Below are 17,999 nucleotides of genomic sequence, written 5' to 3'. Positions count from 1 at the left end.
CGGGTCCTGCACAGGTCTGTCTTCCACCAGCGGCAGCACCCAGGTGATCACACCTCCTTTCTAAGGGATGCTTCTCCTCCTGGTTGTATTCCTGCCTCACTGCTGCTCCCCTCCGTACCTAGAGCAGCATCTGGCACACAGTAGGCATCTAGCATCCTTGTGGAGTGATGGAATTGAAGTTGCGAAAGGGGTGACTTTCCCATTCTCTCTGGCTCCCTCCCTGCCTCTCCTGTAGCATTAGAAGACATATATGGATCACACGACATGGTTCCTAAAGGGGTGTGTGTGTGTGAGAGTGTGTGTGTGTGTACGTACATGCATGGAAACAGGGCCCCTCTGCGAGGGAGGAGGCACTCAGGTAGGGTCGTAGCAGGGCTGGGAGGGGCATTCAGGTGGAGGAAGGAAGCACTTCTTCCTGAGAAGAGAGGGGACGTACCAAGGAACCGGCTTGGCTGGTCAGTTAGAGAAGACGCTGGAAAAGTCGCTGGGAGTGGAACCTCGGGCACCAGGCCCAGACCGAGGACCTCATCGGTTAGTCACAGGAAGCAGACTGAGGGGTTTATTGTCTGAGGAAGTGACACATCGGGACTGGGACTTGCTCCAGGGGGAATCTCTTGGGGGAGGGGAGAGACCGAGGCACAGGAGCGAGATCTTTGGCTGTGACCTGTGCCCTGAAGGATCTCCACTCCCCTCCATCTAAAGAGAACTTGCTCACATTTATCGCGAAAGGGTATTTTTATGCCTGTTCGTGTTCCCTTTTGGGTGGGAGAACCTGCGGCCGCCCTGGCCCTGCCCCTGAGGTACCGTCCTGAGATGTAAGAACTGCTGACCGGGAGTTCCCGTCATGGCTTAGTGGTTAAGGAATCCGACTAGGAACCATGAGGTTGCGGGTTCGATCCCTGGCCTCGCTCAGTGGGTTGAGGATGTGGCGTTGCCGTGAACAGACACGGCTCAGATCCTCTGTTGCTGTGGCTGTGGTGTAGGCTGGTGGCTACAGCTCCGATTAGACCCCTAGCCTGGGAACCTCCATATGCGATGGGAGCGGCCCTAGAAAAGGCAAAAAAAAAAAAAAGAACTGCTGACCAAGACCTTGGCCCCCAGCGCCTGGCCCCTTCAGACACATAGTCAGCACTGTGTCAGTATTTTTTTTTTTTTTTAAGGCTTGGATTCCTTCTTTTGAGGGCAAAAAAGACTCAACTATAAAGACTCAGTGTCCAGCCGTCTTGTCTGAGGAGCAAGCCTCCTCCTCCAGCCTTGTCACCTCAGCCACTGCTGACCTTAGTGCAGAGAGGGGAGTGTATCCAGCTGCGTATCCAGCTGTGGCTGCAGGCGATCATACGTCATCCTTGTGCTTTCTCTGGCTGGGTGGTGCCCGCGAGCACGGCCTTGGTAGCAGGCAGTGCGTCTGCTTGGGTAGTGTTTTTGGAGTGCCCTTCCCCCATCCACCACTGGCTCTTTCATGTGGCTTGGACTTTTTGGAGAGAGAGGTGGCGAGAAGTGCGGGAGGGTTCCTTAGCAGGGGTGACGTGTCTGCCCAGTTGGCTCTTGTCTTGGCTCTCAAGCGTCTGCTGCAGACTGATGTTTTGATGTCCACTTTGCTTAGCAACCCTCCAGCTGCCTCCCGCCCAGAGGAAAGCCATTGTCTTTGCAGCTGCTTTAGCTCCAAATTGATAACTCTGCAAGGAACAGCCACAAGCTGGTCTAAGCTGAGCTCCGAATTCGCACATGAAGGGGACATTCACCTTGATCTTGATGATTCGCTCCTCTTGAGACCTGAAATACAAGAAGCTGGTTTAATATCGGGCACAAGAAGGCAGCTGCAAATGGTACCTCTGTCTTGGGCTGTCTGCACTGTTAAATTGACCTATTTAGGGGCTTTGCTGGAATTTCCTTAAGGCGTGTCATTGTGGAAAGTATTAGGAAAGAGAGAAGCACGTGTGGTTGGTTTGATTCTGGACCCAGATGGGTTGCCTGCTGACTGGGAACTCAGCCTGCTTGGCCTGGGTTTGAAGGAGCAGACAGACTCTGGCTACAGCGGGAGCACGACAGCTCCCATGAGACCTGCCCCAGCCCGGGACGTCTGATGAGAGAGCCCTGTCCCGCTGGGAACCAGAATCCCCCGCCACGTCTGCTCTGCTTTGAGGCGGGCACTGTTTCCCTGCAGCCTCTCACGTGGAGCCCATTCTCTTCCACTCCCCTTTGCCCCCTGGCCCTGGGGGTGGGATAAGTGTCCTCTAGGCTCCTCTTTGTTCCCTCTAGGCCCTTCTTCCCTGCGCCATCAAAGCACTCAGCTGGGACTCTCATGCCCAGCACCCGCCCGGAGGTCTTCCTAGGTTCATCTAAATAGCCACACTATCAGCATCCGGCAAGGTGTCCAGGACAGGAACCAGAGTGCACTGGGGGCAGGGGGCACCCGCAGCAAACTCTGGAGCCATCCGCCAGCTGCCCCGTGAGTCTGCACACCTTCAGGAGGCCCCAGACACGGCTCCCTCTCCTGGTATGGATGCTGGGCCATCTCGCTGAAAAGCCTCACTCCCCACAGGATCCAGCATCTGTGGCTGAGCTTCCAGGTTCCGTCAAAGGACAGCTCCATCCTAGAGTCTCTGTGGCCTCCTCGTTGCTCTGGTCACTGTGGTGCCTCCCAGCCCATTGCCTGCTACCAGGCTTTTTATCATAAGCCCTGCAGTCTAGTAAATAGATAACAGATTAGCTTTATCAGGTTACTGGGGAAACGGGACCAGAAAGTTACCCTAGGGTCAGATTCTCCTGCAGGCTGTTGCCTCTCTGGCCAGGCACAGCAAGGGACCCCGTTGCCCTTGGCCCCTCCTTGAACTTGCCTGGTTCCTTGACGATTTTACCTTCTTCACTGCTGCATCCTGCGCTCATTCTCGGAAACTTCGGTGGTCTGTTGAGCCTTCTGATGACCTTTGGCCTTTGGTTCCTGACCCCCCACCCTCTGGTGAGTGTGTCTTCCACCCTGGCTCAGCCCCTCCGTCCGCCCTCTGCGTCAGGCATCCCACTTTTCATCTTCCATCACCATCTTTCCAGCTCATCCCTCCGCGCCCAATGCCAACCATCTGAACCCTGTTGGGACCGTGTGCCCCTGGACCACCACCTCTTCCCTTTTTTTTTTTTTTACACACATATACATTCTTTTAAATTTCAATTTAATTTTTTATTTTAAAATGTTATTTATTTATTTATTTAATGGCCACATCCGCGGCATATGGAAATTCCCAGGCCAGGGATTGAATCCGCGTCACAGCAGCAACCCAAGCCACCGCAGCGACAATGCTGGATCCTTAACCCACAAGGCAACTCCCAACATACATACACATTCTGTTTCATCTTCTTTTCCATTATGATTTATCACAAGATATTGCATATAGTTCCCTGTGCTGTACAGTAGGACGTTGTTGTTTATCTACCCTATATTTAATAATTTGCATCTGTTGGTCCCGAACTCCCAGCCCTTCCCCCCACCATCTCCCCCTCCCCCTTGGCAACCACACGTCTCCTCTCTGTGTCTATGAGTCTGTTTCTGTTTCATAGATAAGTTCATTTGTGTCCGTTTTAGATTCTGCATATAAGTGATGTCATATGGTATTTGTCTTTCTCTTTCTGACTTATTTCGCTTCGTGTGATAATCTCTGGTGGCATCCATGTTGCTGAAAATGGCATTATTTCATTCTTTTATTTATTTATTTAATGGCCACATCCTCGGCATTGGCTGGTAACAGTCCATGGTGTATATGTACCACGTCTTCATTACCCACTCCTCTGTCCGCGGACACTTCGGTTGTTTCCAGGTCTTGGCTATTGTGAATAGTGCTGCAGTGAGCATCGGGGTGCTTGTATCTTTCTGAATTACCGCTTTAGTCCTGCTGTACGCCCAGGGCTGCGATTGCTGGGTCACACAGGTGGCAACTCTGTTTTTAGCTTTTTTTTTTTTTTTTTTTTTTGTCTTTTTGTCTTTTGTTGTTGTTGTTGTTGTTGTTGTTGCTATTTCTTGGGCCGCTCCCGCGGCGTATGGAGATTCCCAGGCTAGGGTTGAATCGGAGCTGTAGCCACCAGCCTACGCCAGAGCCACAGCAACGCGGGATCCGAGCCGCGTCTGCAACCTACACCACAGCTCATGGCAACGCCGGATCATTAACCCGCTGAGCAAGGGCAGGGACCAAACCGGCAACCTCATGGTTCCTAGTCGGATTCGTTAACCACTGTGCCACGACGGGAACTCCTGTTTTTAGCTTTTTGAGGCGCCTCCTTGCTCTTCTCCATCGTGGCTGCACCGATTTCCATTCCCACCAACGAGCGGGAGGTGAACCTGCCACCTTCTCCAGCCTCTCCTCCCTCTGCGCCCCCCTCTCACCACCCCTGCGCTCCGCCCCTGCCTCTGCTTGCTCAGCCCTACTCTCAGCTCTCCTCACCTGTACCTGCGTCTGTGCGGCCGGAAGTTTCTGGAGACAACCCACCACCACCACACGGACAGGTCTCGGTGTCCCGATGCAGGGTCCCCAGCTCCAGGTGAGCCTTTCAGTTTGACACCTGTGCCTGTATCCCGTCCACGTCCCCCCCCCCAACCTCCCCGACAGTCCTCCCACACCTCCGCCTCCTCGCTCTTAACCTAGGAGCTGCTTCTCATTTTCACGGCCAAACCCGAAGCGAGAGGAGAGAGTTTCCGCCGCCCCCCAAACGCTGTCCTGTGTCCTTCCCTCCTCGCCACACAGACTCTGCGCTCAGGCAGCCCCGTCACACATGGGGGCCAGGGCGCTGCTCCGCCGGGTCCCCTCTCTCTCCTGCACCAGCAGATCCCACCTCCCTTGGATCGGGGTTCACTCCCCATCCTAGAGAGCTCGCCAGACCCCGTGTCCCGCTCCTCAGCCGCCTGTTCACACACACACACACACACACACACGAATTTTCTCCCTGCACAATCTCCATTTTTCCCCTTTCTCTCCGTTCAGGGTTTTGTCCCTGAACCTCCCTGCTGTCCCCTGGCTCGCCTGTGCGTAACGAAGGGGACCCGTGCTCAGGCCTGGTGAGATGGGACGAGAGCCGCACGCGACCTCGCTGGCCCCTCTCGCGCACCGGACGCACTCCTGGCTCCCGGCACCACCCGCGGCCGCTGTTCCTCCGCCTCCCGGACGTTTACACACGTGCCCCCCGCCCCCCACTCCCCGGACGATCCCCCAGCCTCCTGACCTTCAGGGCCTCCTGTTTGCCGGGGACGCCCAGTTCGTCTCTTCAGTCTGTGCAGCTGCAGATGGCACAGCTGCGCCGTTGCCATCGCCCTTGGGGGCCCGTCTGACCTGAGCTCCACCCAGGCCTGGCCCGTCCGCATTCAGGGGCCCGTGGGTGATGGCCATGCCCTCCTCTAGGTTGTGCAGGAGCAAGACGTGGGCGTCGTCCTCGAACCCTGTGTTTCGCCGGTGTCGCTCCTCCGCTCTGTCCACAAATCCTTTTGGTTCTCCGTTCAGCATATATGCAGATGTTTGACGATGGGGAGGAATGATGGGTAATTTCTCTTCGATGTGATCATGATACTTGGGTTATGTTTTTTAAAAGCACTGTTATCTTTTAGAAATCCTTACTGGAATATTTAGAGAGAAAATAATATAAAGTCTGGAATTTACTTGGAATAATCTCAGGCAGTGGGTCTCACCTGGAGGACTCACTAAAATTCAGATTTCTGGGTCTTAAGCACAGGGTTTCTGATTCAGTGGGGCCCCGTGGGGCCCCAGTGGTTGATGCTTGTTGTCCGAGGCCCGCCTCCGGAGACTGATCTGAGGTGTAGGAGAGTGGGGGGTATGAATGAAATAAGGTAGAGCGTGTTGGAAATAGTGGGTGCATAGGGTTTATTACACTACTCTACTGTTTCAAATGTTTCAAATTATGGTTGATTTACAGTGTTGTGCCAATTTCTGCTATACAGCAAAGTGACCCAGTCATACATCTATGCACTTCTTTTTCTCATATTATCTCCTGTCATGTTCTCTCCCAGGAGACTGGATATAGTTCCCTGGGCTGTACTGTAGGATAACCCTACTTTTCTTTGGGAATTTCAATAATAAAAAAAGTGTCAGAGTTCCTGCCATGGTTCAGCGGAAATGAATCCGACTAGCATCCATGAGGATTCAGGTTCAATCCCTGGCCTCACTCAGTGGGTTAAGGATCTGGCGTTGCTGTGAGCTGTGGGGTAGGTTTCAGACGTGACTTGGATCTGGCGTTGCTTCGGCTGTGATGCAGGCCAGCTATTTCGACCCCTAGCCTGGGAACCTCCATGTGCTGTGGGTGTGGCCCTAAAAAAAAAAGAAGAAGAATTGTGTGTGTGTTTTTCCAGAATTTGACCATCTCTCAGCACCTGCAGTGACACCACCCGTGTCCAAGTGTCTCTTGCCGTAATCACTGCAGTGCCTCCTTGCTGGTCCCTTTGCCTCTTTGCCTTTCCCCTGCCCCTCTAGGCTCTGTTGTCAACAGAGTAGCCAGAATGATCCCCAGAATGCTGTAGTGCCTCCCTCTCACTCAGAGTGAGACCCCAGATCTTTTATGTCCTAGAAAGCACGTTGCACTGTGTCCCTGACTCTTTCCTCTGTCAGACATGCTGGCCTTGCTGGTCCTTGGAAACCAGGAATAATTCTGCCTCAGGACCTTTGTGCGTGCTCTTCCGGGACTGTAGCGCTCCCCGACCCTCCACTCAGCTGTCTCTCTCTTTTCCTTCGTCTACATTCAGAAGTCGCCCCGCGGTGAGGCCCCCACCAGGCCACACTGTGTAAAATTTCACCCCCCCCCACCCCGCTTCCCTGCTTGCTTTTCTCCTTAGCTCACATCACTGTCTGCTGTGTTGTTGATCTTGTCTGTCCCCCTTGGAGGGACACTTGCATGGTTCCTGGCATCGGGTTGGCCCTGCCATGTGGATCCCTGCTGGACCCCATGCTGGGACAGTGCCAGCCGCAGTCGGCTCTCAGACGCACGCTCCCTGAATGAGTGGCTGGATCCCAGGCCAAGAGGTGGGCGAGGAAGGGGTTGGGAGAGTAAGTAAATGAGAGACTTTGTAGAAAATCCCGGCCCATGGGGGAGGGGGGGAGGGGGGAAAGCAAAATTCTCACATAGAAAAACCTACCGGAAATGCAGCGGAAGTGTGGACGACAGGAATGTTCTATTTTGGAAGCATTAGGTAAGGAAGGAGAGGAATTGCAAATGGGCAGACGGAGTACAGCCTGCAGAGGTGTGTGCAGCCCACACAGCGCTGAAAATAAATCTGGATTGGTTGCCAATACTGAAAAATCAGGAGTGTCCTATTTCTCTCAAAAAACCGGAGACTTGCTGGCACTGGGCTGGCCTGTCCTCCTGGGGGCAGCTGGCAGGAACGGACCGTGTGCCCCCATTAGAAGGGGTGTGTGTCCTGGTTGCCCACGGCCCCTTCCAGCAGCTTCATCCCTCCATCATCTGCTTGGGGCTTGTACCGATTTGATTCATGAGCTCTCTTTTGGAGAGCAAAATGGGTTTCTTTCTCCTTCAAGCCTAAGTGAGGAAATACAGTTATGTGGGGCAGGCAGCCGTGCCAGGCAGTTTTGGAACAGGTTGCCTGGAAGGCCAGGCCTCTGGGGGTGCGGGAGGTGGCCTGGAGGGCAGTGAGGGGACCCCTGCATCACTGGGATGGGCCGCATCCTACCGACACACTGGAGGGTCGGAAGAGCCTGGGCAAAGAAGGTACGAGAAAAGCAGAGATGGTTTGCAGGGAGTCTGGGCTTTCAGAGGACTGGCCCACCAAAGGAGAGGGTCACCAGGTCGTCTGGGTTCATCTCTGTCCCCTCAAAAGCTGTATGGAAGCCCTAACTTCCATTCTTGCCTCAGAATGTGACCTGGCTTGGGAATAGGGTCGTGGCAGGTGTAATGAGTTAAGCTGCGATGAGGTCATGTTGGATTAGGGTGACCCCAGATCCAGGATGATGGGCGAGGAGAGAGCCCCAGAGACACAGGGCAGTGGACGGGCACGTGGCGGTGGAGGCAGAGGTTGGAGTGACCTGGCTGCAAACCAAGAGAGGCCGAGATTGCCAGCTACCAGCTACCACCATGAGCCAGGCCAAGGCAGGGAGCGCCCTGCCCCGGAGCCTTCAGAGGGAGCCTGGCCTGCTGACACCTGCTTCCAGACTTCCAGCCTCCAGAACCCAGAGCTGATAAAGTTTCATTGTTTTAAGGCACCCGGTTTGTTTAGAGTTCGTCTGCTTGTGGCTGAGGAAGAGCATCCCCCAGGACTGTCACACGCACCGAGGCTGTGACCTGCTGTGAGTTTCCACGGGCGAACGTCCAGGCTAATGGTGTTGATTATATAGCAGGGAGTCAGTCATTTACAGGATTCGAACAGGACGAAGTGGCCTGGCGGTGTTCTGCTTGTTTGTTTTCCAAATAAGATGAGAAGTCTTTTTTTAAAATGCGTGTTTGTCTCATGCTCCTGGAGAGACAGGCACCTGATGTGTGTACTGGTCCCTGAGGTCCAGCAGGACCGGGGCACTTCTGTCCCCACAGCTTCTCCTGCGGTCCCACGCCCGCCTCCGACGTGTGGATTCGACCCCGTTTCCTTGGCCAGAGGTTTCCCAGTGCTTTGCTTATTGGGTCAGGACCATCATTAGCAGAGGGGCCCGAACGCCCAAAGACCGCCTTGTTTTAGGCTCAACAACGCGAGACCCAGTTGACACGTGCGCCTCAGGATTCTGTGCGAAGGCTTTGGAACGTCCTGAGGGTTGACGTATATTTTTTGTCTCAGGATTCCTCTCTCACGTTGGTCCACTCATCCACTGAGAGGAGGAGCAGTCCCTTCTCCTGATGAGAGGCGCGCCCAGGGCTGCACTGCAGGGGCAGTTGGCTTCCACCTGTGAGGCTGGCCTTGCACAGGCTTGGCCTGTGCTGGGGGACCGGGGGGGGGGGGGAGGGCGGTGGGGGCGGGGGGCAGCCTCCCTCTGGGAGGGCTCCGTGGGCACATGGCGCAGGGCTGGCCCCTTAACAGAGGGCCTGTCACCACCCTGGCCAGAGGATGCTCGTCCTCCTCACGGCACCCCATGGGCTGCCGGAGGTGGGGTGTCACCATCTCCGATGCCCCATTCAATCCATCTCTGTCCCCAGCTGCTGTGACTGTTACAGGACACAGCAGGTGGGACTTTGCAGGTGTCGTTAAGGGCCTTGAGCTGGAAGAGTGTTCAGGGTTATCTGGGGGCCCCGGTGTCCTCACAGCCTCCCTGGCAGGTGGAGGAGGGAGGCGGGAGAGGGAGAGAGCATGAGATGTGGAGTGGAAGTAGCTAGAGACGGGAGGGAGGCGACTGCTGGCTCTGAAGAGGGAGCAGGGGCCGGGGGCCAAGCCATGTACATGAACCACGTTCTAGAAGCTGGAGAAGGCGGGGGAATGGATGCTTTTCTAGAACCTTCAAGAGGAACGCCATCCTGTGGCCACTTTGATTTTCACCCGGGGAAACCCATTTCAGAGACGTCGAACCAGCAGAATTAAAGATCACACATGCGTGTCGTTCTGGACCTCGGAGTGTGCGGTGGTTTGTTACCGCCGTGCTGGAGATAACCAGCATCCCGCCGTCTCCCGCCGCCCCGCATCCCCTGAGGCAGGTGGACGTGGTAACCAGGGCCGTGTAATCACCTCTGGGTTACCCTGGTCCCTGCCCCCAAACCTAATCAATTAGAAAAATATTCGTGACTCTTGGAAAAAAAAGTCGTTTGTTAAACTGTTTCTTAACCTTTCTGGTGTCACTCACTCCTTTGAGATGAAAATTATGGATTCTGGCCTCATAAAATACATACAATTTGCATACAATTTCAGAGATTATGCAGATTCTCCCACAGGCTGTCCCTGAAGCAGGTCCTGTGTTAGGTGAATTCCGTGAGGCTGACAGGTGCTGCCACAGCAAGTCGCCCTGATGGTGTTTGCTGGGTCTTCATTTGAAGATTCATCGTGTTTGGGTTTTGTTCTGTGCAGTTCTGAGCAGGGGTCGAAGGGCCTGGCCTGCATAAAAGCCCAAGGCGCCTCCAGCAGGAGTCTGTGGCCTCACTGTCAAGGTGACGGGCTTCTTGCTTCTGATGCTCCCTCCCGCTGGCAGTTTTTCTTCTTTGGCTTTTCCACCAGGCCGGGTCTTGCCCTGGGTGCTGCCAGGAACTGCTGAAGACCCAGGGGCCTCCACTCCTCCCCAGACCCCAGCCTGGGGCACCCAGGCTCCTGCTCAGCCCCTGTGTGTGTGCAGGTCCCTGGGAGTGGGTGGGCTCTGGCGGGTGGGCCCTCGCCCACAAAGCCTCCTGTGGACAATTCTTAGGAAGGAAGGTCCTCCCCTCCGGGGACCCATGACTCGCTGCTCTGCGCACACGGACTGGGCGCAGAGGGACAGGGCCCGCCCGAGGCACCTGCTCCCGTCTCGAACCCTGGCACCTCTGCCAGCCGGGGACCCCCCTCTACCTCGCCCTCCCCCTGGAGGCCGTCGGAGCTTCCAGAGAGCAAGCTTTTGGTGGGAAGGTCTAAGTCACTGCAGCGCGGTGATTCGCTGAGCCGAAAACCTCCACACACTTGACTTGGGGCCGAGCTATTGTCTCTGCGTTTTCTTTTCCGAGTGGGTGGGGAGCCGCGTCGGAGGCTGCAGTGAATGAACTCCAACGGGAGGCTCCACTGACGCCTGTGTGCTCTGTGTCTCCCCCAGCTCCCGAGGAAAAGGAGGTTCTTAAAGGCCAGTATGGAAAGCTCACGGACGCCTACGGCTGCCTGGGGGAGCTCAGGTTGCGGTCTGGTGAGTACCTGCCCCAAGGGGCCGCCGCTGTCAGGTGCCTGTCGCTGGACTTACAGTGCCGGGCAGCGCCTCTCGTGTTAGTTTGGAAAGACCGCAGGATTCGGGCGTTTTATTTGCACTGCTGTCATCTTCTACAGTGTGTATTGCACCGAGCCTGCTCCTCCAGGCGGGGAAGGAGGCCAAGGGGAGCCCAGCCTGGTCCTCCGCGGCCAGCGCTGCTCACCACCGAGGGCACAGAGGAAGGCCGCCTTGACGGTCGCCCACCAGGATCTCGGGTTTCCCAGCCTGGCGGGGCCAGGGGTCCCCGGGAATTGGTTGGGTGGTTATGAGGGGTCTGTATTCTAGAAGAGGTGTAGGTCAGAGGTCCAAAGCCTCTTGCTGGATGGAAGAGGGAAGGGGGCTGGGACTGGGTGTTGCTGGCCAGGGAAGAGAAGCCCCCAGCTCCTGACCGTCGGGCGCTGAGGATGGGCTGTGAGGAGAGCTAGGGAAGGTGCTCCGGGACTGGGCCATGTGGTCTGACCCGAAAAGGCAGAGAACTTACAGGAACAAGCAGGCATCTTTGCTCAGTGTGAGATTCAAGGGCCTGAGCCCGGCAGCCAGGCTGCCACTAGGGTGGGAGGTCACAGCTTCCGCGTGGGGCCACTGGGTCCCCTCTGTGCTCCTGGACCCCCTGGAGCCCCGGTTGCACTTCTGGGGCTGCAGCCCCATTTCCTTCCTCCTCTTTCAGCTGCCTAATTTACACGGTCCCCACACAGTGTCTCTGGTGACTTCTGGGGCTGAGGCCAGAGCAGGCTGCGAGCTGACCATAGGCTCCTCCAAGCCCAGCACCTGCACGCCACATCCACGCGGCAGCCGTGGTCCTGGACTGAGGGCTCCTAAAGCCCACAGAAGAGTGCTGTTGTTTGCCGTTACTCTTCTAGGTCTCTTCTTGAGTGGGATGTTTTTTTGGGTTTTTTTTGTTTGTTTGTTTGTTTCTGAACTGCGACAATGGCATGGATCTTCCCCAAACAGTGTTTAGGAAAAACACCCAGGACCCACATGACAAAATGCATTTGTTAACTGCCTGTTTGGTGCCAGGGGCTGCATATGCATTAGCTTCTTTCATCCTAAGCTCAAGCCAATGTGATGCTATATCTTTCTCCGCATTTTCAGTACAGGAAACAGACTCAGAGGCTTAAAGTAAGTTACCTAAGAAGCTTAGCTAGGATTCAAACCTGGATCTGACTGCCTCCAAACCTTTGCTTTTGTCCTGAAGAGGTGCTGCCTGCCGAGGTATCTGGAGGTTTGGTAGGCCTTCTTCCCCTGCAGTGAATTTTTTTTTTTTTTTTTTTTTTTTGAGGTTACGAAGAATTCCTCAATCATGAGGTTGTGAGGATGACAGCTACGCTTACATGGTTTTCACTCCGTGCCAGGCACTGTTTTAAGTATTTTAATTTATTAACAGCCCTCCCAGCAACCTATGAGGTAGGGACTGTTACTGTCAGAAAGCTGAAGAGTTGTAGTTTATCTGTTTGGAGACACATTTTTTACAGTATAACATCTGGGCTTTTAGTGGCGTTCCCACTGTGGCACAGTGGGATCGGCCGTGTTCTGGGAGTACAACGGGACGCAGGTTCGATCCCTGGCCCGGCACAGCGTGTTAAGCATCCAATGTTACTGGGAACTGTATGGGGCCGTGGGGTGGCCAAAAAAATAAACAAAAAAAATATAGAGACATCTGGGGATTTAAAATATGTTACGGGGGTTGGCCTCTTACCATTGTAACTGGCAACATTTTCCTTGTACACAAATTAACAGTCCATTTTGCATCTGTTACTGGCCCAGAGTCAGGCAGTCCTCAAGTGGCGACTGGGTTTTAAACTCCTGCTTTTCAGTGGTTGAAGGCAAACCACTGCACTGTCCTGAAAGGGGCAGAAGGGCTGAGATGCCAAAGACGGGAAAGCAGACCCTCCCCCGACCCCCACCCAGGGCCTTGTGATTGGAGATCAGCTCTAACCAGGAAGGGTGCGGCCCCCAGAGAAACACGGTCAGAACGAGCCAGGGTGTCTGCGGGGTCCCCCCCGGGGAAGGAGTGTGCAGAGAGGTATCGGGGTCCTAGAGCAGCCCTGGCCAAGGCCCTCCTCCCTGCCTGCAGCCAGTGCCCACCCACGCGCCCCCTCCCTCAGGGGTGAGGGAGCACAGCCTCCGGTCCCCAGGCCCCCATTCCCGGCGTCCTCCGACCGCTCCCAGGCCTGCCTGCCAGGCGGGCTGTGGCCTCCCCATGAGGTGAGAGTGTCATGGCTTTTGGAGTGTCAGGACACGCTGGCCTTTCTCTCTCTCTGAAAGGGCCCAGGGGCTCAGAGGATGGGAGTTCTTCAAATTCCCTTCGGTTTCACCAAGGAGGGTTTGACTTTCACTTCATCTTCTTTTTCCCCAGAACCATGAGCTGCTTTGGTTTTTTCCCCCCCTGTTGAGGCGGTTGGGCAGCTCTGTGTTGCGGTGGAGACAGCCAGCCTGGGTGGGGTGCGGGCCAGGCTCCCCCTTTGACTTTTCAGGCTGAAGGTACAAAGAATGAGACTTCCCCTCAGGCTCTTAACTTGGGGCAGTTCAATTTCAATCTGCCTCCGGGAAAATAGCCTTTTATGTTAGAAATGGAAAAACATGTACAAATTCGTAGATTTGCATGGAGAGCCCAAGTCTTTCTCTGAAATGCCAGCAGGAAGGGGGTGGAGCCCCCATGATAAGCCTAGAGTTGGGCTTCCTGACATACACACAATACAAAGCCTAGAAAGTGAGAGTACAGTTATAAAAAGGACTTAGCCCTGTGATTATAGGGATTTAACTCCCTTTTCACCTAAGCTCTCAAGGCCTCCCTGTTTCATAGCCTTGGGGGTTGAAATAATTGAAGTCTGTAATGAATTGCGTCTCCTAGAGTTGTGCAGTGCGCAGCCTCTGAAGCTGTACACGGCAGTCAAACCTTCCACCTGACCGCTCTCCTAAATTCTAGCTTTAGCTTCTCAGCAAACTGATCTTCTGGGTTCCTTCAATTTCTCTAGGGCTGTTTTCCCACCTCTAAAACCAGGGAAACTGCCTCATCTCTGTCTTATATAGTTCCTGAGAAACTTACGTAAGAGAATGAGCAGGGTCCTGACTGCTGGTATTGGGTGGGCGGGGCTGTCCTCTTGCATCGGGGTCTCAGGGGAAACGAGGCGTGGGGCCAGGCTGAGTGCCTTCGAGCCAGTGATTCCTGGTGGTGGTAGTCTGCACAGGCCGAGGGCTGACCTGCAGAACAGAAGGTCCCTGGACAGGGAAGGCTGATAGTTTTTATTAGTCTTTTGAGATTCGGGCACTGCAGTGCTCTAGCAAGTCTTGAAAGGCAATGGCCCTCAGTCTTAGAATAACTTGAGGACTAAACCCAGTGGTGGGCTGTCATTACAGCCATCTAGCTCTCTGGGGGGAGAGTCCCTGCTGTTCATCCTGGCCGCTTTCCGTGGTGTGAACGCACCCACCAGGGCTGATCGCAGGCCAGTGTGGAGTTGGGGTACGACGTGCTCAGTTGGGTCTCAGGACCTGGTGAAAGCCGCCACTTCTGGGCAGGGACAGTGAAAGAGGTGCGTGAGATGAGCCAGGTGGATACAGGTCACTAGGACTCCGAGCTTGTTGGTGTGGGCGTGGGGGCTTGGGGATCCACGAGCCACGGCCCCTACTTCACAGGTCGGAAGCCTAGGCTCCCCACGTCCTTTGACGATGGACCTGAGAGTGTCCCGAAAGCGCAGGTGGGTAGGTCGGATGGTCTGTAGGCACCGGGATTGGGATCCATACCAACCTGGCTGAGCAAACAAAGAAATTCCAACCAGAACTCACCCGGCCGTGTCCCTGAATGAACCGTTGTGTCTGCCTGTGACTCATCATGACCCCAGCGCCAGCCCTTCCCAGCTGGATGACAAAGGGCCACAGCTAGATAAGGCTCAGGCCCTGTCCCTGCAGGGGTCAGGGTTCTGTGGGGCAGCTCTGACTCGGAGCTGGGTTTTGAAGATGGTTCTCTTGAAGGAGAGGATTTCTACGTTGATAGTGAGGTTTGGGAGGGTTTTTTTTTAAATTGTGGTAAAATACAGATAAGACAAAATTTGCCATTTAAACCCATTTTAAGCGTCCAGGTCAGTGGCATGGAGGACATGCACATTGTTGTGTAGCCATCACCAGGGTCCCTTCTCTAGAACATTTGTCATCTCCCCCCCGCCCCCCCCGGAACCCCGTCCCCGTTAAACGGTGCAGATATTGAGGTGGCAGCATTCTGTTGCTCCACCGGCTTGTGGAGGCTGCTTTTGTGTGCATGCGTGACCTCTTCTGATTCTGGTGTGACTTTTGGCCTGTGGCCCATTGCTGACCCAGGTATGGCCTGGCTTCGGCCAGAGTCCTGGGACCAAAGTGCCGGAGCTGGAAGGAACATGGAGCCCATCTGGTGCCCAGAGAGGGTCTGAGACTTGCCCGAGGCCCCGGAGACCACTGGAGGCGTGCAGAGCCCTGAGCCCCGGCTTCTGAGGCCACGGCAGCTGTAGGTTTTGTCTTTCTTTGCCTTCCTACAACATCCTAACTGGTTTCAAGCCCCTGGACTCAGCCTCGACCAATGACTTCTGAGACGCTCCCCGAACCCAAGGCCCAATTTACTGCTGGGCTGTGAGATCCTGGTTTACTGAAAACACAGGCTGGATCCTGTGCTCAAGGTGACATCAGAGGGGATTTCTCCTGGAGCAGGCGAGTCCCAGGGGTCTCACTTTTAGCCCTTAAAGACACCTCGTCCACAAACTAGAAGTCCCATCTGTCTCATCAAGAGAAGTCTTTCCAACAAATCCTTACTTTTTATGATTATTTACAGAATGTTACATTGGCTGACATTCTGTGGGGAAAGTGAATTGGAAACATGAGTTCAAATCCCATCTGGAGTTCCTGCTATGGCTTAGTGGGTTATGAACCTGACTAGTATCCATGAGGATGTGGGTTTAAGTTCTGGCCTCGCTCAGCAGGTTAAGGATCTGGCATTGCCGTGAGCTATGGCGTAGGTCACAGATACAGCTCAGATCCAGCGTGGCTGTGGCTGTGGCTGTGGTGGAGGCCAGCAGCTGTAGCCCAGCAGCTATAGCTCTGATTCGACCTCTAGCCTGGGAACTTCCATATGCTCCAAGTTGGGCCCTGAAAAGCAAAAATAAACAAATAAATAAAGAGAAAATAAAATGCCATCTGTTAAAGACGATTTTGTTCGTAGATTCCTTTAAACAATAGATGATGATGGGAATAAATCACTGTCTCGAGGCCCACATCAGGTTTATTTTTACATTTCAGTCTTTAACACATGCTGGATAATGTATTACTCACAACCGTGTAAACTCATGATGAAAACTGCTGGTGTCACTTTGAAAATGAGCCAGGTGTGCCTCCGTCAGCCTCTCTTAGAGAGAGAGCGCCCAAGTGGTGCAAGCCTCTTGGACCTTAGGGACCGATGAGATCTGGGTCAAGGTGAGACCCACGTTCGTATCTTGGGTCCAACACAGACCAGCCATGCATGCACTGGGCAGGTGATTCAGCTCCTGGGGGACCACCTCTCGTGTGTCAGATGGCGGCGCTGTTAGGCAGGTGGCCATACTTCTGCAAGGACGTGGTTCAGAGCACTGGCTCTCGAACCAGCGTGGCCTGAGTAACTAGCCTGGGCAGGAGAGCCAGGAAGTGGGTTCGAATCCCAGCTTGGGCCAGTGACTTAACCTCCCTGTGCCTCTGTCTTCTTCCCTGTAAAATGGGGCTAAAGGTGAGGGTGCTGGGAGGAAGTTGGGGGAACCACGCCTGGCACAGGGCAAGCATCCCCTGAGGATTGATTAACTGTCACCAAACATCTGCTTCCAGCGCTCCCACGCGGTAGCCTCTCTGAAGCCCCTCGTCCCAGGACTTGGGAGCCTTGGCGGTGGCGGCCCCTTCCCCTTGTTCTCATTCGCTTCAAGAGCCTTTTCGTGCCTGCGGCACCCCCGTCCCAAGCCTCCCCCGGGCGCTGCCCCACACAGGAAGTGCCTGCTGTCTTCAGAGCAACCTGGGACTCCTGCCAGGGACTCGGGCCCCCCACGCAGAGGCTGTTGAGGAAGTGGTGCTAGAAACCGACCTCACAACTCAGATGGGGAGATGCAAAGTAGAATTTTCCATGCCTCCCTTGAACCCGGGGTCTGATCTGCAGCTTGCAGCCCAGACCATGGGGCCATCCTCTGGCCACTGCAAGGGGACAGTTCTTAAATCCTGCTTTTCCCTGTGCTGCGCTCATCAGAGGGGGCAGATGGGACCTGGGGCATTGGTTCTGGCGTGATGGGGGAATATTTGCATTTGTGAGGCTGAAATGTGTGAGCCTGAAACCCCACATAAACCCCACCTGTCTTCCAGCAATGAGGCCTGTTACTACTTGAGAAACCCAGCCCCCTGACACTTCTCACTCTCCACAGCATCACTGCCTTCTTCTTCTTCTTCTTCTTCTTTTTTTTTTTTTTTTTTGGTTTGTTTTTTAGGGCTGCACCCGCGACAATCTTATTTTTTTCTTTAACTTTTTTTTTAGGGCCACATTTGCAGCATATAGACGCTCCCAGGCTAGGGGTTGAATTGGAGCTGCAGGTGCCAGCCTACACCACAGCCACAGCAACGCAGGATCCAAGCTGCATCTGTGGGCTACATCACAGCTTGTGGCAATGCCAGATCCTTAACCCACTGAGCGAGGCCAGGGGTCAAACCCGCATCCTCATGGATACTAGTTGGGTGTGTAACCTGCTGAGCCACAATGGGAACTCCTTAATTTTTTTTTTTAAATTCAAGTATAGTTGATTTACAATGTTGTGCCAGTTTCTGCTGTGCAACAATGTAACCCACTCATGTGCATATATATGTGTATATATTCTTCTCCTATATTGTCTTCCATCAAGTTCTATCTCAAGAGATTGGACATAGTTCCCTTTGCCCTACAGTAGGAGCCTTATCCTTATGTTGTTTTCTTTTAATTTATCTATTTATCCTTGTCTTTTGTCTTTTTAGGGCTGCACCCGTGGCATATGGAGGTTCCCAGGCTAGGGGTCTAATCGGAGCTGTAGCCGCCAGCCTACACCAGAGCCACAGCCACCCCAGATCTGAGCCACGTCTGCAACCTTCACCATATCTCACGAGCAACACCAAATCCTTAATCCACTGAGTGAGGCCAGGGATCGAACCTGCAACCTCATG

General features: G+C 54.4%; 1 protein-coding gene across 6 annotated transcripts in view; it reads left to right on the top strand.

Annotated features, from left to right (window-relative positions):
* The window catches only part of SYNJ2 (synaptojanin 2), a 97,370-nt gene that overhangs the window by 15,691 nt on the left and 63,680 nt on the right, over window positions 1-17,999 (top strand). For all 6 annotated transcript variants that reach the window (XR_014844016.1, XR_014844002.1, XR_014844004.1 and 3 more), the window contains exon 2: window positions 10,692-10,778. Coding sequence is in view for 1 of the 6 variants with exons in the window: in XM_021086423.2 (XP_020942082.2) it covers window positions 10,692-10,778 (87 nt within the window). In the remaining 5 variants the exon portion in view is untranslated. The remainder of the gene's footprint in view (window positions 1-10,691; window positions 10,779-17,999) is intronic.

This window comes from Sus scrofa, chromosome 1, assembly GCF_054392235.1.
Source record: "Sus scrofa isolate SSC_HxYL_T2T_F1_AM1 chromosome 1, Sscrofa_HxYL_maternal_Yorkshire_Landrace_v2.0, whole genome shotgun sequence".
Classification (NCBI taxonomy): domain Eukaryota; kingdom Metazoa; phylum Chordata; class Mammalia; order Artiodactyla; family Suidae; genus Sus; species Sus scrofa.
This window is presented reverse-complemented; position numbering and strand designations above follow the sequence as displayed.